Here is a 24038-nt window from a genome sequence, read left to right as displayed (position 1 = left end):
GAAGGAAAATAAATAGTTTTTATGGATTAATAATACATTAGTTTGAGATCATCCAAAGTACACTACATCTTCTAGTTGGTGAAGACATGGAACTGCCAAACTATATCAGTTAAGTCCCGTCGGATAAGCTCAATCCCCGCTGCAAAATTTACTGCGGTCCATCTGTCACTTGTTTTTCCAATATTATCCAAATCAGTATTTGAAACAAAAGGAAAAGCTTGATGATCCAACAATTGGGCGGAAACCGAATCGAAATTCTGTAAATCAGGAAAAATACATTTTGATTTAGAACTTTTACTCACGCCTATCACCATCGAGGATGTGCGTAGGACTGTTTTTAAAATGAAAAATGGGAAAGCACCATGGTCCGATGGATTTAATGTAGAATTTTTTAAGAAATAAAGTGGTTGTTGCTATTGGTGATTTCTTTAAAACAGGGAACTCATCAGACGAGTGAATGGGTCGCACATAATCTTGAATCCAAAAAAAAACAACTTGTGATTTATATTACAGATTTCCGCCTGGTAGCATTATGCAACTGCTTGTATAAAATGATCACTAAAGTCGTGGCAAAGAGAGTAGAGCTGATTTTGGCTACACTTGTAGGCGGAGAACAGGGAGCCTTTCTCCGAGGAAGATACGTTCAAGAACATATGCTAAAAGGAAAACGATGCCTTGCCTCATGCAAAATGGAGATTGTTCCTGGCTTTTGAAAGAAGATTACTTGCATTCAACAGGCTGAAGAAATTTGGGATACATCTGGCTAACAGATGTCCTTCTTGTGGCTTATATGAAGAAACGATAGATCTGCTTTTGAGATGTAAGATAGCTCTGTTTGTATGGAAAATGAGAAGTTTGAAATTTAATGTTCAGGAACAATTCAAAAGAACTTTGCCGGATTTTTTATGCTGGTGGTGGGGCTGCAAATTCAAGTCTGAATGGGCTAAGAGAGGATGGCATCTATGGTGTCCCCTGGTGGTGCTTTAAAGCTGCTGAAAATTCCGCAATTCTCGAGTACATGACGACAATAGTTTGACATTCGTCTGGTTGAGGAAATCTATTTGGAAAAGCGTTAAACTTATCATGCTAACTGCTGCCTGGGCAGGAAGTGGAGGATAGAGATTCTTTTATGGCTGCAGGTAGTGATCAGACCTAATCCTTGACCTGGTGCGATAATCTGAAATTTGCCCATTTGGTAAAGATGAAAGGCCAACACAGAGAGTTAATGGGAAGACTGTACCTCCGGAGAAGTTGTGAGGCCAATCCTACTGTTGAAACTGTAGGCATTGTAAGGCGACAAGCCCCTTTGTTTTCTGCCTATGAATGGGCAGCCTCTAATGCCGTGGAGAAGAAGATGCCATCACCAGCAATTAGGAAAATTTGCACTGCTGCTTCCGCTAGAGTTCGACGCTTCAACGAAAATTCGATCAGGTGGCGCTCTCATTTTGCATGGCCTTTACCCTGATGAGTCCGACCTCTTCTTGCTGGCATCCCCAATTTTCCAGTGGTTGCTCCTTTGACCGGTGATGCCAACGGAAGTATAGCTAGTCGCTAAAAGATCTTTTCTGTTGCACCATGTCTTCTTTTTTTAGCTAACAATGGCGATTTAGCGGCCCTGAATCATGCAAGCGATTCATAGCAGGTTCATGCGATTCAACAAAAATGGTTGATTTTTCAAGGCCCTTGATCAGCCCCTGCGTCGAATTCAATTCAAATGGACAGATAACTCAACCATGGATGGTCCACTAAAGAAAGATTGCATGTAATCAGGAGGCAAGAAAAAGCAGAAAAAATCGTCAGCCATACAAATGAAGATAGGCTTATGTATTTGGGTCCCCTATGGGGTCATGTCTGCTTCACTCATCATCAAAGATGTGGGAGGTGAGATCCAGAAGTCCAAGCCGTGGAAGTAACAAACTAACCAAGAAATGTGGACCTAATCGTTGAAAAGGACCCCTTCCTGCCCGTGAATCCGAAAGGTAGCTGGGTTTTCCATACAATCTCGATTTCATCATTGAGGATGAAACGATCGTTTAATTAACTATTCAGTGGTTCTAAGAGATTTCGTATTGGTTACGTCATTTCAAATCTCTTTACGTTCAAGTGCAACTCTTTTCAAATCACGTGGAGTTTAGTGGTCCTCTCGGACAAAAAAACTTTTCCATTAATCTTTCTCCTTTTCTCCGGAGGCATCCATCCTTGCAGGGAAGATGACAACATTTGCTCAGCACTCGGGATGACGGGTATAAAGTGCGATCTCTATGATATAAATATATAGATATAACTGAACTAATCTCTCTCTCTCTCTCTCTCTCTCTCTCTCTCTCTCTCCAGTCATGGATCAGCTGAAGCCCAGTCTTCCTAATTCTCCCCCTCTCACTCCTCTCACCTTCCTAGAGAGAGCAGCTTTGGTCTATGGAGAGTGCACCTCAATCGTCTACAACGGGACCTCTTTCACATGGTCCCAAACGTTGGAGAGATGCCTGAGGCTCGCTTCCTCACTTTCGTCTCTGGGTATAGGCAGGGGAGATGTGGTAATCCTTCTATGCCTTCTCCACCTCTGCAGATACTAACTTTCTGGTTTTCTTTGAACAACAGTTTTTTTTTTTTTAATAGTCTCTGATCATTCAGGTTTCGGTCATTTCTCCCAACATCCCTGCCATGTACGAGATGCATTTTGCTGTCCCCATGTCTGGTGCCATCTTCAACAGCATCAACGCCCGCCTTGACGCTAGAACCATTTCGGTGATTCTACTTCACAGTGAGTCGAAGCTTGTCATTGTCGACTACCAGTTTTTGCCGGTTGTCAATGAAGCGCTCGCCCTGGTTTCTGCAAAAACAAAATCAGCCCCTAAGATGGTCTTAATAAAAGAAGATGATTCTGAAGACGATGATGACCTAAGACCCAGAGCAAGCGGAAGCAGGCCAGAGATCATGGCGACATATGAAGACTTGGTGAAGAAAGGGGATCCCAAGTTCAAATGGGTATGGCCACTCAGCGAGTGGACACCGATGGTGCTCAACTATACATCCGGCACCACCTCCGACCCGAAGGGGGTCGTCCACTGCCACCGCGGCCTATTCATCATGTCCCTTAATTCATTGATTGATTGGGGGGTCACCGGCCAACCCGTGTACCTTTGGACGCTCCCCATGTTTCACGCTAATGGTTGGAGCTTCCCTTGGGGAATGGCTGCCCTGGGAGGAACCAACGTATGCCTGAGACGGTTCGACCCGGGCACCATATTCTCGGCCATAGCAGAACACAAGGTGACCCATATGTGCGGCGCACCGGTTGTGCTCAACATGATCAGCAATGGCGCCAAATCAGCTCAGTTGCCGCACCCAGTTCAGATCCTCACAGCCGGCGCGCCGCCACCTGCTGCAGTTCTCTTCCGGACTGAAGCACTCGGATTCTCGGTAAGCCACGGCTATGGATTGACGGAGACGGGAGGGTTGGTAGTGTCCTGTGCATGGAAACAGAAATGGAACCGCCTGCCTGCATCTGATCGAGCTAGGCTGAAGGCAAGGCAAGGGGTAAGGGCCCTAGGCATGGTTGAGATGGATGTGGTGGACAAGGACACACTGAAAAGTGTTCCTAGAGACGGCACCACACTGGGTGAGATAGTCTTAAGAGGAGGATGCATCATGTTAGGTTACCTAAAGAACCCGGAAGCCACAGCCATGAGCATGAGGGATGGCTGGTTCTTTACCGGCGACGTTGGAGTCATGCATCCAGATGGCTACCTAGAAATCAAGGACAGGTCCAAGGATATCATCATCAGTGGTGGTGAGAATGTCAGCAGTGTGGAAGTTGAGTCCATCTTGTACACTCACCCAGCCATCAATGAGGCGGCGATTGTGGCCCGGCCAGATGAATATTGGGGCGAGACTCCCTGTGCATTCCTGAGCCTGAAGCCAGAGCACGAGGGGCAAATTACAGAGGCAGACATCATTTCTTTCTGCAGGCAAAAGCTGCCTCACTACATGGTGCCGAAGACTGTTCTGTTTGAGGAGCTGCCCAAGACGTCAACTGGGAAGATTCAAAAGTTTATTCTGCGGCGGAAGGCCAAGGCTTTGGGTTCTCCCCGTGTCTCCATTGCAAGTAGGATATGAATAGACTGCGGAAGCAAAACAGTCGTCTCTCCGGGGGACAGGATTCGCCTTTCGCCTTTGTATCTTTTCTTTGTTCAAAAGTTTGGTAGAAGCTTTATCACGAATATTTACTCCTTTGTTTTTGTTCTTGTCAAGAAAAGTAGCTATCCGTCATCCCAACATATTTGCTGGAAACAACTTGCGTTAGACCTTCCTAAAGTAAGAGACACAATTTATCAGGAAAGAAGAAAATTCAGATCTTGAGATTATCAAAAGCCCATGCAGATGGATTCAGGTTTGCCGCTTCTGCCTAAAACTTGATATGCCCACACTGGTCCACCAATATCTCTTTAACATGTAAGGGCCTGGATTCTGGTATTCATCTTGCAACGGTCCATTGTTCAACTGGATCTTCGGAATCAACCCAGTTTCCATGATGAGTTAGGCTTGTCAACATGGATACCTAGTTTGATTTGTCACTTGCAGCATAAAACATTTGTAGCTCTCTCTATGAAAAGGAACTGAGATCATGTTACCACCTATCTGCCCGTGTGACATGCAGCTAGTTGAATCGCAAATATAGATCTTCCAGATTGCTAGCATAATTAAGAAGGTATGGAAATACTTCAGAGGCTTTTGGACCTGCGCCGCGGAGATAAATAAAACAGGTGGAGAACCTTTATCTCCATTCTGCAAAAGAGGTGCATCATCTTAGTAACCTAATTATCCGAGGCATCTGATTAGAAAGCTTCTTGTTTTTTTTGTCCATTTGGTCAACAACCTTTTTCTAGAAGCACCATGGGGTACCGCATTGATTGAAACCGAATAATCATGACAATTTTCTCTCGCACTCACCCCCTACATATTGACACGCGAATGCTAAGAATCTCCAGTAGTTGATATTCGTAACACACCAATGATAGAACCTGGTTGTTTAACAGAAACCGTCCATACATAAGTCATACGCCATCTTACTTTCAGGGGTTTCTTCAGAGCTTAATTGCTTTCAAAACCATGGGCCGTAAATCACTCGACAGACGCAAAATGGTAATAGATAAAACATTTTACGCAATAATAGTGAATCAACTGTTCGTAAACAAAATATGCTAAAAAATCGGGACTAACCAACTCATGCTCCCTGCACCCCCATGACAAGATGCCATGAGAGCTCCTAGAAACTGAGGAAGCTCAACGATCCGCATTCAGAAAAAAGGGCAAGCCTACAAAAGGGTCATCGCTCGACAGTTATAACATCATAACAAAAGACCATCCAGTTTAGAAGTTTGAAGTCAAATTAACACCAGTTTAGAACTTTCAGACTCCTCCTCAGCATCAAGTACAAAGTTACAACGTGCAAAACTTGTACATTGATGGCCCTATTGCTAAAGTTTCTTACTCTGATGGGTTATTGACACGTCAATGTTTTCGTCTCTTATAACGTGACCAACCCTCCAGGATGTCAATGTCATGCCAACAGATGCTTGAATTTCTTAGATATCAGCCTTTCAGCTTTTGCCCATTTCACCTCATAAATGCCTTCCGCTTCAGTTTGACTGAGAGGAAACGCATTCCCAATCCAAGGGAAATGCTGGAAAACCCTATGTAACTAAATTTTGGTGAATGAAGACCCATGGTTTTGCACTTAAAAGAGCTGTTTGATCAAACTAAATGAACAATATTGATCATATAGCTTTATCGGATAATAATAATAACATGCTAGACAGTGCAGTAACAATGTCAACACCAACACCACCAACCCCCCCCCCAACAACCAACCAAAAAAAAAAAAAAAAACCAACCCAACCACCACTTTCATGGAATAAGCACTTCTGAATGACAAGGACTAGGTAACAAAGATCTTACCACTCAATAATTTACCCAACAAGCTCACTGATAGGAGGTCGATCCATAACATGTGCCGCCGTAGATGCATTTGTTTGCAACGAATGGTCAATGTCTGGCAGTTTAGGTATCTGTAACGTAACACAAAAAAGGCATCAATTTGATACTAAATAAGCCACCGCAAAAGTAATGGAAAATGGAACGCAAGTGTGTAATGATGGTACATTAATTATACACAAATGCAGGAACATGCTTATGGATAAGTAGCAAGTACTCCTCGTCTGTGTTTACTCATCTTTATTCGCGCACATGGATTAGTGTTATACAATATTTTACAAAGCAGTCAGTGCACTGATTGAAACGAATAAGCTTTTCTTTTCATTGAATTTTACCATGCTTCACGTTGCTATACAATCAAACCACCCTTTTATCATCAGTCTGTCATATTATCATGCTGTTATCGGCATATACCACCCATTGATTGAAGAAAACACAGCATCCAAGCTCGCCATAGGTAATTTTATACCAAAAATCATGATTAGCAAATATAAATTACATAATATAATTGTACTCTCCCACCTAGATGCTGCTAGGTGAGAGAACCACGTAGTCAGCTCCACAAGGAGCATGACTATCTAGATAAGTATGGTAAAAGTAAAAAAGAATCAGAGAAATAAAGACATTAGATGAACAAGTGAGAATATAGAAATCATGAAAGCTGGGATGCTTTCTTGGCTCATTATTGGCATTCAGATACCTACTAGGCCAAAGCTAAGAAATCATCATATGCATTGACATTTTTAGAAATAAGACATAGTTTGTTCACATGAGCACATTGGACAAGCAAAACAAGGACATAAAAGTGATTGTGATTGCATTGCAACTACAGTAGCATTATGGAAATAAGCTTAGAACGTAAGTAAAGCAAGTTGCTATGCAGAAGGGAAAGAAACAGTTACACATTTTCTTTAATCATCAAGTACAAAAACTTTTGATTGTAAGACGTCATGAATGACGTGATTCCGGATCTGTGTAGTGGTAAAGAGACGATATTTTTCTTATCATCAGGCAATCTATAACTACTTGAGAACAAGCAACTAGTATAGAAATATATAGCTAAATTCAGACTGAAGAAAGGGGCAAAAAAAACAAGAAATACTTGAGCCAGAAGATCAATCGTGCGCCGCAAGAGTCTAGCAAGGTCTCCCTCATCCATTGCACAATCCATCATAATCTCTCTCCAGGTTAAGCCAGAAGCCCAGGCTTCAACCATTCCAGAGAATTGGCCATCAAGTTCACATGGAATCTGTACAGAAAGAACATCAAACAGCCAGCCAGATTGAGTAAATAAATGATACAAAAGAATGCCCTTCTTAGGGATCTTCTCACCTCCACCCCATATTTAGCTTGTAGCTTTAAAAGTGAGCTTCTTTGAACATCCAAACATTTGATGACATTTGTCACAACAGGTGATGCTTCATATATATAACTAAAATTAAAAAATGTCAGTGACAAATGCACATACTTCCTAAACAAGGAAAAACCATTAAATCATTCAGAGGCACGCTTAGCATATAAAATCTTTCACTGCCATTAATAGATGAAATAGAGATCAATAAAAGAAATATGAATGCTATGGAAGCATATTTACCAACTAGAAATATGAAAACACAACCACAAGCTTCACACTGATACGGTAAATGGAAAAACAAAGACAACCTAGGGGCTGTCAATAGCTTTAAGTCATAATCTCTTTTTTTTGACTCTGCACCACCAATTCCCCTATTATTATTTTAGGGATCAATAATGTAACAATTCCCCTATTATTATTTTAGGGCTCTCTACCTCCCACCCTCCAAAGCTTTATGTTGCAACAATTTTATTTTAGAAAAAATTATAACCTTTATTATGCAAAAAAATTAGTTATATTAGAAAATGAGTACAATTGATATGATTGTTACTTTAGTTTTTTTTTTCCAATTTTCTTATTCTTTTTATTCATATTACACAATTCACAAGTTTGACCGTGAAGCCTATGCTTCAACCTATTCCTTGCCTCGCCTCATGGGAGGCTCAATACCTCACCTTGCCTTTTCGCCTTTTACAACATTGATTGCAACAAGACTGTGCAACAGGAGATTCTCTGGTGGGAAGGAGATCTTTAGGGGTGCTGCCAAGGAAAGTTGCTATGGGCAGACGGTGCACATTGGATGACGAAGGGGTTGACCGAGAAAGGCAAATCTCAGCAACATTGATGGTGACGATGGCATATGCTGCTGCAGTGAGGGTCAAGTCACAAAGGTGTGCACCAAAAATGGTGGCGCACCCGAGTTGACTCAGGTGCGGGTGTGAGTGCAGCCCAACACAGCACCCAACTTGGTCAAACCTAGTCGGTTACTGCTGACGGCACTTGTTCATTTTTTCTCTTTTTTTTTCTTTTTTTTCGCCTAGTATTTTCTTCTTCCCTCTTCTCTCTCTCTCCCTCCCTTATTTTATTTAATAAAATTTTGAACTTTGCATGAGATTAAGACAACCTTGATAAAAAAAATTCAAAATATAGACAACTAAAATTACTTGCACAACAGATTACGTGTACATGTATATACATGTGTGTGTGCCCTTGCCGCAGTTGCAGTCACAGCCACACCAATTTGTTTTGGAACTTGCCGCATCTCACAACCACACCTGCACCCATGTGACAGAGAGCGAGAGGGTCTTAAAGAGGCATTTGAGGAACACAATGCTACGCTCTGCCATTGCTAGTGAATGGGGAGAACCACTGTTCTCAACACTGGTGAAAGTGAAGTCTGGCGGCAGCAGATCAGGTTTGACCAAGTCGGGTGCAGCCCGACACAGCATCAGCAACCAAAAGGATGTCTCGGCCCTTGATGATGACGTTTCTGCTGAAACTGGGTTATCTTGAAGACAACCATCAGATTTGTCCTCCGACAACCTGTCATATGGGTGTGAGGTACGGGCGCGGATGCAATAATTTTTCGAAAAAGATTAGGTGTGGATGACGTGAGGATGTGTGTATATATATATATATATATATATATATATATATATATATATATATATATATATATATATATATATATATATATATATATATATATATATATATATATATATATATATAGTGTGTGTGTGTGTGTGCGCACGCGTGTGTGTGTATGTGCATTGTTACATAGTTATTTAACTGTTTAATAGCCTTATTTATCTATATTTACATATAAAAATTTTGTATTAGAGCTAGTTCAATCAAGTATGCATTTAAAATGATCAGTTTTGGCCCGATTCAGCTGACCGCAATGGACATGCTGTGTCGGAGAAGCACCAGAACCAATATCGACAAGGGTGCAACATGCGTGCAGCAGCCGTTTATGAGCACCCATATGACATAGCTGACAACAAAAACGGGTGATGGAGCAGGGTCGTTTCTGCTGCTAGTGCACCCCTCTGTGCCATCATCATCAGCCTTAAGTGAAGGGTAATGTGTCGGCTCCACGTCAATGGTTTCACCTTTACCAACTTTTTGCGCCCCTTTACCAACTTTTAATGCACTAACATCAAAAGCTTCACCCAACCATGACATGCTCCCTTGCAGCTTCAACAACCATAGAGTCGGTCTTCAAACTCTTCGGTATATACTTCAAACCAGGATTTCCCTTCGTCTCTTTTGTCATTGCAAAGAACAAAGGAGAACCTACCTCTGATACTAATTTGACGCAATGATTAGAGGGTTTAGCTCTAATCCCCATAGCAAACTATGAACCAAACAATGAATAAGAAAGTAAAATCAATGGAAAGCAAAGAAGTACAAAGGAAATAACAGAACAGAAATTAAGGTTTCAACCGATCAACCTCACTAATCACAAATGAATCACGTCCCCTTAAATAGGTCTTTTCTATCTACATTGGATCTTGGATCCACTATTGAAATAAAAGGTCCATATTTAACTTGATAGTGAAGAACCAAACAAATACATCAAATATATGGATCCAAACTAAATCTAATATGAAATAAACTGCTACTGCATCAGTGATGCAAGAAAAGCAAATGTGCCACTGAACACAAAAGACATGCATTCAGCAAATGAAACATGCAGTGAAGAACAGATTTCCAGTTTCAGAGAAAAGGGAAAAAAATACGGAAAGAAGAAAATTTTGAATATAAGAAGCAAGATGCACCTGTTATCCTTCCATGGACGAACTTTTAGCCCATCAGAAACCAAACTACCACAAACTGCAGCTAGCTGTAAAGGCTTTAAGCTCACTAATATTTTATTTCGAAGAACCATTGCTAACCAAAGTTCATTTTCTCCTCTGATTGCTGATGCAGTTTCGCCAAGAGGGAATATCGTGTGTGTGCTGATATCTAAAGCTCTTGCCTCGTGTATGACATTGCTGACCTGCATTTGCAAGAAATGGGAGCTTCAGATTTTGATAAAATGATCAATCTAGACTAGTTGATCATGAATGCAAGAAAGTAATCTATGCATCATATAGTGGCAACCACAGCATCTGTGCAGTCCTTTTTCCCCTGCCTCTTTTAGATCAATGACTTGAATTTATTGATTTAACAAATTATGCCACATGTTGAGCCTTTACCAGCATCCATAATGTAGCAGTTAGACGTAAAGCTGAGAGAACATGAGAAACAACCACTTGAAAATTGAAACTGCCACCAGATTATCCGTTGGTGTACATAAAGCTTTCTTACTAGAGATTTACAATCAAGAAAAAAAGCTATATAAACACAAAAAAGACTGGCACATTAGACAACAAAAATAATTATGCAGAGTTACAATATGGGTGAAATAATGCCATTGGATCATTTTTTTTCAATTGAAAGGAAAACCGGTCCTGAAGCCTCAAAGGAGCAGTGCTAAAATCCTTGGGTGAACCACCTGGACTCCAACAGATATCTGTGGTCAAAACTCAAAAGCAGGCAATGGACCTCAAAATGGATAGGAGGGAACCTAGGTGTCTCGAAAACAGTAAGAAGGAGAAAGAAAGAGAAGGAAGAGGAGAAGGAGAAAACAATGAAAAAGAAGAAAAAAAAAAGCACAAACCTAAGAAAATAAAAAGGATAAAGGAAGAAGTAGAAACCGATAAGAGAAAAGGAGGAAGCAAAATCTTGTTTAAGACCCTTTTTCAAAGATGGTGCCTACATATTACGGCCCAGTGAAAAAGGTGGCTGCACAAGGCCTAGGCAAGAACCTATGCATGCTTTTGACTACACAGCATGACATATCTCAATTTGACTTGCACAAGGGTCCCATGGGAATCTAACCAGTTTACCTTCCCACTACTCCCACCCCCTCGCATCTGATGCCATCTAATAATTTCAATGAACCACTGAAAGATGATATTCACTCTCTACAAAAGTTAATTCAAATCCTATGACCAGCCAACCTGAGACTTGCCTTGGTCCTTTTCCAAACTGGAAATCATTATGTAACCAGTACAAAACATAATTTGGGAAAAAAGGAGAGAAAAAGATAGACAAGCCAGAGTTAGGCAGACTCTGCCAAATTATACCAACATGGAAGGAACACACTTGGCTGAATTTTTGGCCTTTTTCAACTTCAAGGGCTTTAGTTCCAACTGTTAGAAGGGTTTATGAAAGAACTTACCAACATAATGACATAAATTAAATGCCAAACATGCATATGGCTTAGTGAGAAGTGATAGCAAACCTGTACAAACTCCTTCCATCCAGAAGGCTCAATCTGCTGTATCCTACTTATCAAACGGTTTGATCTATCCTTCAAGCGTTCAATCTTCTCCCGTGTAACACTGGCTATATCTATGATCCTCTTATACTCCTTGTAACCTCTTGAATTCATGAGCTTTTTCTTCAAACGTTTAACCTTGCTCCTCTGATCAGTGTAACTCTCCAGAGCCTGACTATACGTTGGAGATATTTCTTGAACCTGAAAATGGAGGCAAACAATAAAGACAAATAAGCAGCATGACAACAGTTGGATTACAAAAGTTAGGTAAAAATTAGAGATATGTTTCAGAAGAATATAATGAGATATCATAGCATTGTTAGAAAAATAATAAAAGAACACTGTGGATACCTCATCATCCATAGATAAGCTACTCAAGACAGGTACATTCAAACTCCATGACCATGTCTCTAGTGATCCTTCCATGCACCATAAGTTACCAAATTCAGAACTCGAAAGTTTCTCCCACACCAAGTCATGCTTCTCAAGAAGTTGTCTCATTATGCAGCTTGGTGACAAATCGCCGTGAACCAAAGGAGCATCTGGCAGACCAGTTCTATAAACTGTCTTAATAAATCTCTCTGTGAACAGATACCACGAATTATCAGATCCAAGGGCCACATAATAACAAGGTTTGGCTTCTTCTGATGATTTAGTATTTCCAAGATCTTGTGTCAATTCGATGGTTTCCACTTCAAGAGATTGGCCATCATCGTCCTACCATGCAAATGAGTATGGAACAAAATTTTGAACAATATCAGAATCATCTTCTCAAGCATACAGGCAATAATTTACATGTATAACACAGGCTATATACATTTTTTATTTAAAGAACAAAAAGCTGTGAGAATGTGAAATTACTATTTTCAAAACTATGTCCTCACACAAGTATTCGAAAGCACTGGCAGGGTCTGGGTGCTGGACCTTCAAAAAAAGCCAAGTCAAGGCCTAGGTGCTTAAACAAAACCTTCAATAGGTTCAAATACACAGACCAGTAGAAACTGACAGTTTCAGCAATATTATACACTATATCAATTGGCAGTTTAGGAAAAAATTATATATGTTCAGTACAATATTCAACATTAACATACACACATATATATAGGAATTGAAATCAGCCGGCTGCTGAATGTTGTTGGATGACAAAATTTTTGAAACCATCACTAAAAACACCATGCAACGTAAGATTGTATCGCCACCATATGTATGTGTGTGTATGTACTAATTATAGCCACAAAAAACATGTTCCTTTTTCGAAAAAGATGTGGTAAAACACGTAAAATAAGTTGGCCGAAATAACAAGGCCAAAAATGCTATATTTTTCTAAATGCTAAATCGAAATAAGCAAAAACTTTTTCTCATGCTTTTTTGGGAATTTTATCACTTTTTTTGCATTTTTTCACGTACCTTTATAGTTTTTATTTTTTTTCCTTATTTTGTTAGGTTTTTCACGTTTTTTTACATATTTTACTACTACATTTTACTTTTCAAATCTTCTTTTTTTCAACTGTTTTAAAATTTGCCAAGATTTTCCCGAGCAAAACAACTCTGCCTTATCATACCAGAGAAAAACCTCACCCGTAAACAAAATTTGTGACCGAGAGAGAGAGAGAGAGTGCATATTCAGTGTGCCACTTAGGTACTGTATCCTAAGCAAAAACCAGAGAGGCCAACAGCCTAGGGTGCCTAGACCGCCCTTTTTACTAAAAAGAGGTTTGCAATAATTTCAATGGTGATTGTATGGTGATTCCACTCCATTAAACTCTCTGTCAGCCTCCACGATATTCCTACTAACAATCTAAACAATTTCTTAGAACAAAAAATTTTTATTTTGCATAAATTTGCAGATGGACGGTACTGAACTTTCACATCAGAAAGAAAGCACAAACTTGTAGCCAATAGTCAACCAAAAGGAGTCATCTGTTCCAGAACCTGGAAAAAAAAAATCCTATCTGGCATCCTTTTGACATGTTAAAGTCATCAACATGGCACTTTTGGTATATGATATTTTGCACACATAATGGATTACCAAGTCAGGAAGCTTTATAGAACAGAAAGTTTCAAGTTTCCCCAAATACACAGCTGGGATGAAATGCTGAGCCGTTTCCTTGTCCTTATACTGTAAACATATGTATGGCAGTAGGCCGCCTTGTGACCCTTGCAAAAGTGGCTTCAATGCTGACATTCTTTCCATTTCAAGGGTCCGCCGCAGTTGTTTTCTTATCCTTTTTTGAACCTGAAAAAACTTGATCATCAGAAGTGAAAAATGTATTTTCAGGCCAAGGAACCTAATTTGCCTACTATAAAATATGAATTTGGAGTAGATCTCAGATTGGTTAATTATTCTAAGTCCAACAGGGAAGAATATTAGACAGCATTAAATGCACATGCAAATTCAACATTCTTGAGAATATACCACAACCAAATTCTGGAAAAAACTAATTCATTATTCCATCCTGCTGGACCAACCTAATGAACTAGTTATCAATTTAGGAGACCTTAATATCTGCAACACAAAATCTCCAGACACATTAAGAAATGTTCTAATTTAAGAAAAGTTCTAAAACTGTCCCAAATAGATGTACAGATTCAGGTGGGCCAATGAAGCCCACAAAGTGAAATTAGTATGAACAACTTCACAATTCTCATCTACATTTGTAGACATCAGTAAATGGTTGACCCATTAGCATTGAGCAACATATATCATAGACCTTAAAATTTATCCTTCAATCGGATATATTATGATGACTTGAACTTGCTCGACTATAGCATGAATACTTCTCAAGACTCTCTATCACACAAAGCATGTGGTTATAATAACTAGATAGGAAAAACTTTAATGTTCTTCACAGAGCAAGCCAGAAACCTTATTGGATGTATTGAAAGGGGGTGTGTATGTGTGTGTGTGTATATTTATTATTATTATTATTGTAATTTCTTATTTGTACTCAATGATGACCATCCTTGGATTCACCTATATAAGCCACGGCTAACGTTGCAAAAATGAGAGCTTGAATACCACTTGTGAATAATCCTAGGAACATCACAGGTATAGGAATAAAGAAATAGTTTGAGAGCTAAGTCCACTTGCTTGCCCTTCTCTCTGGTTTGGATCAATCTATTATTCCCCTTTCAGTGAATATCCTTTTTGATGTTTGAAAGACAGAAGAGAGAATGGGCAGATATGTGATCCGTCATTTGCTTGCCATGGACAGCTCTCAAGCGAGTAATAACAGGAGAAAGGCTCCTTGGAGCAAAAAATAAAAGGAGGACATACCCTCAGTTCTTCTTGCATTTCAAAGATTTCCTTATATGCCATCTCAGGCAACTGTTCCCTGCATTTCCTATCAATGGCTTCAGCACTAGTTTCAAATGTTAGAAGTTCAATCTCCTCCTGTATTTTTTGATATTCCTCTTGTGCTGCCAGCATAACATTGCTTCCAACATAATTTCCAAAGCTCTTCTCAACTAGCTGACGAGCTTCTTCTAATGTTCGCCCAGCACGAAACACCTTGAGATCATCTTCCTTAGATTTATGAGTAACTCTTGATCCCTATGAACCAGTAAATTTCTGCTAAGAAAATTGATACATGAAATAACAAGAACAATAAAAGAGATTTAGAAAAAGAAAGTTAAACATACACCAAGGAGGTTGAGAACCATCCCATATGAAGCAGTAAATTGTGAGACAAGAGGCTCAGCACCCCGGAAGAGAAGCTTGCAGCATTCTTCTGCTCCTTCAAATGGAGTCTGAACAAGGACAACATGGCCTTCTTTATCAATTCCTCTGCGCCCAGCTCTACCCGCCATCTGAAGTAGCTCATTAGAGCTTAACAGTACACGCCTGTTTTCAGTTCTTTTACTGAGAGATGAAATAACTGTAGTGCGAGCTGGCATGTTAATCCCAGCAGCCAGGGTTTCTGTGGCAAAAACAACCTTAATAAGGCCTCTCTGGAAAAGCTCCTCAATAAATGATTTCCAAAGGGGCAAACAGCCAGCATGATGTGCTGCAACTCCCTGCAGAAGACCTCTTACAGAGATCTCCCTGACAGCGTCTGGAAACTGAAACTTGAATTTCTTCAAGGCCAGCTCTACCTCACCCATTTCAAATTCATCCAAGAGATTGCAATCCTCAAGGTACTTTACAGCAGCATCACATCCTCTACGACTAAATACAAACCAAATAGTGGGAAGCATATTTCTTGTCCTAAGATGACGTAACGTATCTCTGATTTGTGGTACCTAATAAGAAACAAATTTAAATTCAAAAAACTAAACTAATTGCAAAAACAATGCTAAAAACTAATTATTATAATAAATAAAATTTAAAATTTTGTTCCCAGGAACATTTTTCAGGAAAAAAGGACTTACAGTAAGTGTAAAGTGTAAACAGATTAGAAGGACATGGTTACAAAGCATTGTCATAAATATCGTTTATCGGTATAAAATGGTGAAGTTTTTCTAGGGTATAATACAGCAAAGTTGTTTTTCTCAAGAAAATTTAGGCAAATTCTAAAAAAAAATTAAAAAACTAAAAATAAAATGTGGAAAATGTGAAAACAAAAATCTGATAGCTAAAAAATGTAGAAAACGTAAAAAAAATGCAAAAAAATAGGAAGCAAAAAAAAAGAAAAAAAAACACGAATAAAATCCATTTTTTTGTGTTTTATCATTTTGGCATTTAAAAAAATAAGTTTTTTCCCTTTTTCGGCTTACTTGTTTTTAGAAATTCTTTCATGTTTTTTTTCAAACAAAACGCTTTCAGTGACACTGTTACAAAGTCATGAAGGACATGATTACAAAGTCATGAAAATAATGAAAATTGGTAAATTAAGTCAAAACTGTGTCAGAATTTGAACATATTGCACAGCCAAATGGCATAACATGTTCATCTTTTACAACAATATCAGAATAGTCTCATTCAAATCACAATATTTTGACAACACCATCACACATGCCCTCTCTCTCTCTCTCTCACACACACACACACACACAAAAGTACGTCATAATCCTGTGAAATCAACCATAAGCATACTTGTGAACGACGTAGAGCATTCATGTCATTCTCTGACAACCGTGCTTGCCCCATTAGGGTGTTGCTGTGCCCATAGATGCGATCTTTCCCAGATTTTCTAAAATTTTTTCTCCGGAATCCTTCCTCATATGATTTGTCATCCAAAGCAGACTGCTGTAAATATTTTACTGAAAGCCTCCTGTTTTAATATATAATGAAAAGCTAATTGAATTTCCATACAATAACTTCTGCATAGACAGAAAAGCAACAGGTGTTACAAACATTGAAACTAATATAGTTTAAAGGCATACAAACAACAAGATGTAGTTTGATTTCAAGCAACAGAAAATTTGTTGTCATTCAGAATCACATAATTAGACCATCTATAGAAAGATTGTGGACGCGATCTCTATGCCCTGGATGATCTGTGGTGACTTCAACATGGATAAGAATGACTCACCAAGCAAACTTAGGTGCAATGACATGAAAATCATGAGCAATTCCAGATGCAGCATGGAAAGCACTACAGCAGGCAAAGTCAATACGAGAATTTTTAGAGAGAGAAACATTCACTGCCTCCAACTGGCAGCAAAAGGAAGTGCTTTTCCTAACAAAAAATGTTTTTTCCACAGCAGCACGCGATGAGTGGCTCAGCAGGAAACTACAGGCCATAAACTGCTTATATGGGAATCCATCAGTGCCAGCCTTCTCATGGCACCTTATTTTTGCTTTGGAAATTCTTGCCCACCAGGGAAGAATCCTTATGTAAGGAAAATGCCCAAGATTTTTCTGAATGTTTCCCTTGCAGTTGAAAAGAAGTACTTTAAAACAATTGGAGAAAATGGTTAAACAAATAATAGAGAGTAGAATAGCCTACCGGTTCATTCCGTTTCCTTTCTCATTAAGGAGTGGCAACATGGAACTCTTCATGGAGAAATGCCAGTTCAAAGGAACAGGTCGCTTTGCAGAGGTAACTAATTCTGTAGGTCCGTGAATCTGGAGAAGAAAATGGAGCAAAAAATAAGAATAACATGCATAGAAAACCTAATTCATATCAGACAATATGTCACAATAGTTTACAGACTGGGGCTGAGAAACAGAGAGAATGGACATTGTTTGCAGGCCATAAAATATAAGTTAATCCAAAACCAGCTTGGAATTGGCAGCTTGTTGGCTTGGGGCATGGTGTGATAAGGCCTGAGATTGAGCTTGAGCTTGAGCTTTGCTTGTATACATAAGCCATGAAATAGCAAGAGGTAGCTCATGCGAAACCACAAAAAAAAAAAAGCAAACAGTTTTCCTTTTCAAAACAATACTTTTAAAAATCCTGAATTTCATCTTAATATTATAAACAAAATGTGATATAATAATATATAAGATTGTATTAATAAAATTTAAACAAATAAGCCTAAAAAGCCAAGACAAGACTTCAAGTTCGACTCAATTTCTGAAAAAGTAAAAAATGAACTCTCTGACAAGCCAAACAACAAGTTGTTCAATTAAACTGAATCATCATAATCAAAAGCAGGAAACTGAGATGGATGCTAAGAAAAGCTATCAAATTCAGCAACAAGGAACATTCAAGGCAGTGTTGTACGTATCGTACGATACGTACCATACCGTTTTGAAAATACGGTACGATACACCCCCCTCCCCTCGTAAATAGGGGGTGCATCGTACGATACGGGCTGATTTCGCAGAAACCCGCCCGAGACCTACTTATTTGACTTCTTTTTGAAAAATACCCTTTGTTCTTCATTTCTCACTCTCGGATACTACCGTCAAGGAGGGCGATTGTCAATTTTCACCATCAAAAAGTTGATTTTCACAGTGAAATCGAAGATTTTAAGGGGTCAATTTGTGCGTGGGTGGTTGATTTTCGTTGGGAGGAAAGGGGTTTTCTTCATTTCTTCTTCGTAAGGTATGAAATCTCATGTTTTTACCATATATTCATAATTTTTTACCGTACAATCGTAGATTGAAAGATTTTGAATGTTTTTCATTAAGTTTACCATAGGATTTCGTTTTTTTTTTTTTTTTTGAAGATATGGATCTTACATGGCAATGGTGCAAAAGGGTGAAGGAGAATAATCGCTTGAAACTCAAATGTAGCTTTTGTGGGAATACATTTTCAGGAGGGATTAATAGAATGAAACACCATTTGGCAGGGACCTCCAAAGATGCGTCTCCTTGTGTTGGAGGACCAAACAAACCTTTGCCTCCATTTGTGTGTCAGCAATGTTTAGATATGTTTCATGTTTTATGTCAAAAGAAGATACAAGAAGAAATTGAAGAGGCAGATGTAGGCTATAATGAGTCTTTGGAAGATGAAGAAGAAGAGGAAGAAGCTTATGAATGTGATGATGAAGATGATAGCAGTCTAAGAACATATTTGGGGACCTCAAGAGGTAGAGATCGTAGAGGAAAAGGGATCATGTATGAAGGAGGTCGATCTGGCATAACGGGAAGGAAGAGAAGAGGCACAGCAAATATTAGGGCCAGGCGTGGTATGCGACCACCTAGTGGTAGAGTTCCTACTGGTAGGTCTAGTGTTGGTTCTATTAAGAGCTTTTTCCCTTCATATACTAGCCCAGGTGGTAAGCCGCAGATTTGTGCTGCTATGACATCTAAAGATATGTTATATCAAGCACAAAAGATGGTAGAAAAATGGTTTTATGATGCAAGTATTCCATTTAATGCAGCTAATTCTTTTCAATTTCAAGTCATGGCAAATGCAATTGCTTCTATGAAGCATGAATGATGAACCGTGAATGCATAAGTTTATAGCATTTAGCAATAATAAGTCTATCATTATCTAAAACATGTTTTCTATGAAAAATTTATTATTTCTAATTTTTTCTGATTTTTTTTATGAATTTTTCGATTTTTTTTAATTTTTTCTGATTTATTTTTAAAGAAAAAATTACGATACGGTTACGATACGTTATGATACGGCATATCTTAAAGCCCGACCGACACAGCTTACGATACGTGTTTTACAACATTGATTCAAGGAGCCATGACAGTTAGTATAACCCATTCATGCAGCAGGACATTCAGAATCTACAAAAATAACCAAAGCATGAAACCTACCTGACTAATCCAACCCGCTAGCTCCTCAGGATTTGCAATAGTTGCCGAGAGGCACAAAAGTTGTACTTCTTTTGGACAATAAATCACCTAAAATTCACAGCTCAGTAACTGAGGCTGGATCATGAAATGCAACAGACTAGAATTAAGATACAAGATAAAGTCCAAAAATTACTCACAACTTCTTCCCAAACGGTACCCCGAGATATGTCGCTGAGATAGTGCACCTCATCTAAAACAATCACATCAACAAGGAATAATCTACTCCCTGCTGAAACCATACCAACACTGCAAGACAGAAAGAGACTGTAAGGTACCTCCCTAATAGCCAACCACCATTTAGTCCAAATGAAAGAATTCAGCAGATGCTGGTAAGGTAAGGACTGAGACAAGACCAATGTGCTAAATTCCCTACTGACGTTGAAGACATTGCTCAGATTGTGAAATATATTTTAAGATGAGATGATGTGTATATATTCACCATACCCACAAATATTGTTCTCGGGTTTTCATCAGCGAGGTTTTCTTGGGTATTCATCGGCAAAGATTTTTTTTTTTTTTTTTTTTTTTGGAAAAATCTCAGAGCTTTTTAAAAAAATAAAAAATCAAAATGTTAGGTAGAAATACAAGAAGTGAAAACTAATAAGTATTGTATTGCATTTAGGAGGTTATGTAAATACCTAAAACAAGAGGAAATAAAACAATGAAACAAAAGTTCAAAAAAAAAAATAAAAACAGAAATGAAAAAAATCATGAAAAATCGTGTCAAAAAAATCATGCTTATTTTTGTGGCTATGATTTTCACCAAATTAATTTGTTCTAGACTGGAGATGGTATCTATTCAAACAGGATTTCTTTCGATGAATGGCTGAAAGCTATCTCGCGTAGATGTGGCAACTGGGTTGCCGCACACACATCAATGCAAGACAGGTGAGGCAGCAGGTGATTTAAGTCATATACATTATATATTTTAGCTCAATAACATGGGATTCTTCCATCATGCTTTTCTAAAAAATGCTAAACCCCCACCATGCATGCATGTTGTATAGCTAGCAAGAAACAAGCAATCAGCATGTCCTTCAACTGAACAAGTGTAAAGCTAAAATAAGCATAAAACAACATATTATTTATTCCTGAATGGTCACTAAAATCAATGTCTAGCATGCTCTGATTGAAATTGTCAGACAACATGCAAGAGTAAGAATAGATAGTACACTAAGCCCTTCAGATGAAACCACGTCATTCCAGCATGCATTTAACGTGGGTAGAAGAAGATGTACATAATGACACAAAAAATTCCATAGCTCAGAAATTTTGCAACTTTCATGCAATTTCATTTGTGTATGTTTTATATCGACCACAATGTATTTTTCAGCTATGATTTTATGAAGGTTGCAAGTCATTCCGCTCATTGAAAGGCAGGTGCATGTTATCAAACTCCGTGCCTAAATTTGGAATCATCAAGAAAAAATATGCAGCAGAGACTCATCATCCTCTCTCGAGCACTTGTCATGACCTAGTACCTTGATAAAATTTGTTTCTTGTGCTTTTGATTTTGAGTACGTGCATGTCTCTGTATCCAAAATACTAGTCAGTTGACTGGAACCAATTTATTTATTTATTTATTGATTTATTATTGACTTAGATGAACTTAGACTAACTCAAATTGACAAGACCAAACTAATCTTTTTTGGGCCCTAACAAACCTGTGTCCGACTTCAGGCTTTGCTAACTTATGTGTGGTTGGGTGGATGTGTGTCTGTCTGTGTTTACGGGTTTGTGTATCTGTGTGCAAAGATAGAGATAGGTCACATAACTGCTACATGGACATAAGTTAAACTCCATCTCAATCTGCAGAGTATAAATGACATACAGACAGGCAATGTAACGAAAACATAGAATACCACAGGAAATAATAAGCTATGTTCACAAACATCCGTCCCTGCTAATATCTAGGTCAGGCAACATCTCATGATAATATGATATTAATGTCGTTCTGATAAATTTCAAAAAAAGAAAAAACTAAGCAAGAAGATGTACAAACTTAAAAGAAAAAAAAAAGAAAAGAAAAGCTACTTATTAAACAAATAAATAAATTTTCTAGTATTGTGATATCATTGGATGTTATCATGAAACATTAACTGTGTTTACATTGTCTAACAATATTTTACCTTTTATATCATTTTCCTTATATCTAGCAAAAGATCGTAATATGCTCAAACTGTCACCAAGATCTGTGACCGTGATCACAATTTCTGCATGGATAAGTAGAAGAAATTCTTGCAAAATGCAACTAGAATATTAGGCAGTGCGTCGACAATTCTGCTATACCTCTGATATAACATATTGCGCAGAATCTCTGTTGTCATGATTAAAATCGGTGCATCTTTGTTTATTGCAGAATCACCAGTGAGGAGCCCCACATTGCTTTCTCCAAATGCATCACTGAAATTGCACATAACGGAACTTGAAAAGAGTAATTATCTCAATAGCAGAAATGTGTACTGGTATGGTACCACACACAACAGGCATACGGAGCAATGAATTAAGAACAAGCTGCAACCTGTGCAGACAGAGAATATTGGAAACAGTGCATAAGCAAGACGCTGAAGCAGGAATGATTTTCTTCCCAAGATAAATTTCCACCAGTACAATATCGGACAAAAGAAACACAGTAAAAAAATCCACATCCCACCAAACATTAAACACAAACCCATTTTAAGAAACCAAAGCTATTCTTATAACGTACATATATGAACAGCATAAGAGTGCACGATTCATGAAGGTGACATTAACTTTTTCTTTGACAATGTAGTTACCGAAATTCCCGATACTTCTGGTTGGATAATGCCTTCAGTGGGGTGGTGTAGAACAAGCGCCTTCCTCGAATTAATGTAGATGCTGCTGCAGTTTCAGCTATTAAAGTCTTCCCACTACTTGTTGGTGCGGACACTACAACTGACAAACCTCTCAAGAATGCTTCAATGGCTAACCGCTGCAGAAAGATTATCTTGTTAAGGCAAGAGAAAACATTCAAATGAAAGAATCATTTAGAAAACATAGAATTGGAACAAGTATGATAAATGCTTCTAATTCTAACTCTTAGACCTTCAAACCCAATTATAATAGTAGAAGCAAAAAACCAAGCTAGTCTTTGTGAGGTTAATCTTGCAGAGTTGGCACGGAATAGCAAAATATTTTGTGCATGTCAAGAGCTTCCAGGGAAACACCTGAACTTCTGTAGTTAGCTCAAAAGTCTCCCCCCATATCACGAGAATTGGATAGATATATAAATCATTAGAGGATTGTCGCATATGCTCTTAGAGGGCGTTCACCGGTAAGCATCATTATCCAGATCAAATCAATTGGACTACCCACTCTGTAAGCAAGACAGCCGAGATCACGCAACCGCAATACATAATATCCTACATTCTGGTGTCTATATAGGCGGTAACATGACATCAAGAAAAAGACATATTCCACATAAAAGAAAAGGAAAACTTATGTAACACAGCCCTGAGTCGTTCGCCACCAACGAGATTCTCGATAGACCTTCAAAATGCCGAAACTTAACAACGAATCAAGACAGCAAACAGAAGAACACCAAGAAAATGAAGCCCAACGGATACCTGAAATTTATCGATTCGGAAGTCATAAATCGATATGAGGTCCCCCAGAGAGACGATGCCTTCCCCGTACTCCCTGGCTCCTGAAAGCAGCCTGTCCACTCTCTGCCGCTTTGCCTCCCTCGACTTCAACAGCAACTCCTCCGAACTCAACCCCTTTTCTTCCTCTTCCTCTTCTTCTTCCTCTCCTTCCTCCTCCTCCTCCAACCCATACTCATCTTCTTCTTCCTCCTCCCCATCTTCGTAACTCCACGTCCTCTCAGCTAATTCATCATACTCTTCGGCAGCCTCGTCCTCATCCTCATCGTCATCTTCGCCCTCAGAAAGCCTGTTACTGGTCAAGTCGACGGCTTCTTTCTCTGATGAGAAAGATGCCCGGACACGTTCTTGGGCGCGGAATTTGGTGGGAGTTAGGGAGAGGAAGGAGAAAGAGCAACCGTTCGAGAGAAGGAGAGGGCGGGAAAAAGAAATTCCTCGGTGACGCGGAGGAAGAACGAAACAGTGACAGTACCGAGACGAAGCATTCATGTCTCCTCCTTCCTCTTCCCTTTCCCCTTCCCCTCCTCCCGCTACTTCTTGGAGTCTTGATTTCCGCCGTTGGGCGGGGGAAAATGCTTGGGAGAGGGCGGG

General features: G+C 39.0%; 2 protein-coding genes across 7 annotated transcripts; one reads left to right on the top strand and one right to left on the bottom strand.

Annotated features, from left to right (window-relative positions):
- On the bottom strand, positions 1–24038 carry LOC116250579 (DExH-box ATP-dependent RNA helicase DExH15 chloroplastic). Of its 5 annotated transcripts, none has more exons than XR_007572795.1 (18): positions 23412–24038; positions 22602–22777; positions 22114–22227; positions 19962–20070; positions 19786–19872; positions 17570–17688; positions 16714–16891; positions 15321–15920; positions 14956–15231; positions 13708–13914; positions 12030–12395; positions 11643–11879; positions 10132–10352; positions 7327–7426; positions 7097–7243; positions 5959–6068; positions 1241–1694; positions 1–257 (listed from the first exon to the last, which is right to left on the bottom strand). XR_007572795.1 is itself a non-coding variant. In XM_050076689.1 (17 exons), exons 1-16 carry the CDS (start codon positions 23934–23936, stop codon positions 5970–5972), a joined length of 3561 nt encoding a protein of 1186 aa, XP_049932646.1. In that variant the 5' UTR covers positions 23937–24038; the 3' UTR covers positions 1–1694; positions 5959–5969. The 5 variants fall into 5 exon arrangements, 2 of the variants coding, with proteins under 2 accessions (XP_049932646.1, XP_031480170.1); XR_007572797.1 differs by having other exon boundaries at positions 1–168; XR_007572796.1 differs by having other exon boundaries at positions 1–162.
- LOC116250580 (2-methylpropanoate--CoA ligase CCL4-like) lies at positions 2102–4238 on the top strand. Of its 2 annotated transcripts, XM_031624312.2 has the most exons (3): positions 2102–2243; positions 2335–2534; positions 2632–4238. In XM_031624312.2, the coding sequence occupies exons 1-3, from the start codon at positions 2237–2239 to the stop codon at positions 4114–4116; spliced, it is 1692 nt and encodes a 563-aa protein (XP_031480172.1). In that variant the 5' UTR covers positions 2102–2236; the 3' UTR covers positions 4117–4238. The 2 variants fall into 2 exon arrangements, with proteins under 2 accessions (XP_031480172.1, XP_031480173.1); XM_031624313.2 differs by lacking the exon at positions 2102–2243 and having other exon boundaries at positions 2279–2534.

The sequence above is a fragment of the Nymphaea colorata genome, chromosome 3, assembly GCF_008831285.2.
Source record: "Nymphaea colorata isolate Beijing-Zhang1983 chromosome 3, ASM883128v2, whole genome shotgun sequence".
Taxonomy (NCBI): Eukaryota; Viridiplantae; Streptophyta; class Magnoliopsida; order Nymphaeales; family Nymphaeaceae; genus Nymphaea; species Nymphaea colorata.
Note: the sequence above shows the minus strand (reverse complement) of the source record. Positions and strands in the feature narration are given on the sequence as shown.

Excerpts from the sequence above, each read along its gene's own strand:
- LOC116250580 (XM_031624312.2), top strand. Across the intron at positions 2,535-2,631 it reads GTATAGGCAGGGGAGATGTG|GTTTCGGTCATTTCTCCCAA; the intron begins GTAATCCTTCTA and ends CTGATCATTCAG.
- LOC116250579 (XM_050076689.1), bottom strand. The coding sequence starts at position 23,936 with ATGAATGCTTCGTCTCGGTACTGTCACTGTTTCGTTCTTCCTCCGCGT. Across the intron at positions 16,892-17,569 it reads AAAGGAAACGGAATGAACCG|GAGGCTTTCAGTAAAATATT; the intron begins GTAGGCTATTCT and ends ATATTAAAACAG. Across the intron at positions 15,232-15,320 it reads TGGTTCTCAACCTCCTTGGT|GGATCAAGAGTTACTCATAA; the intron begins GTATGTTTAACT and ends ACTGGTTCATAG.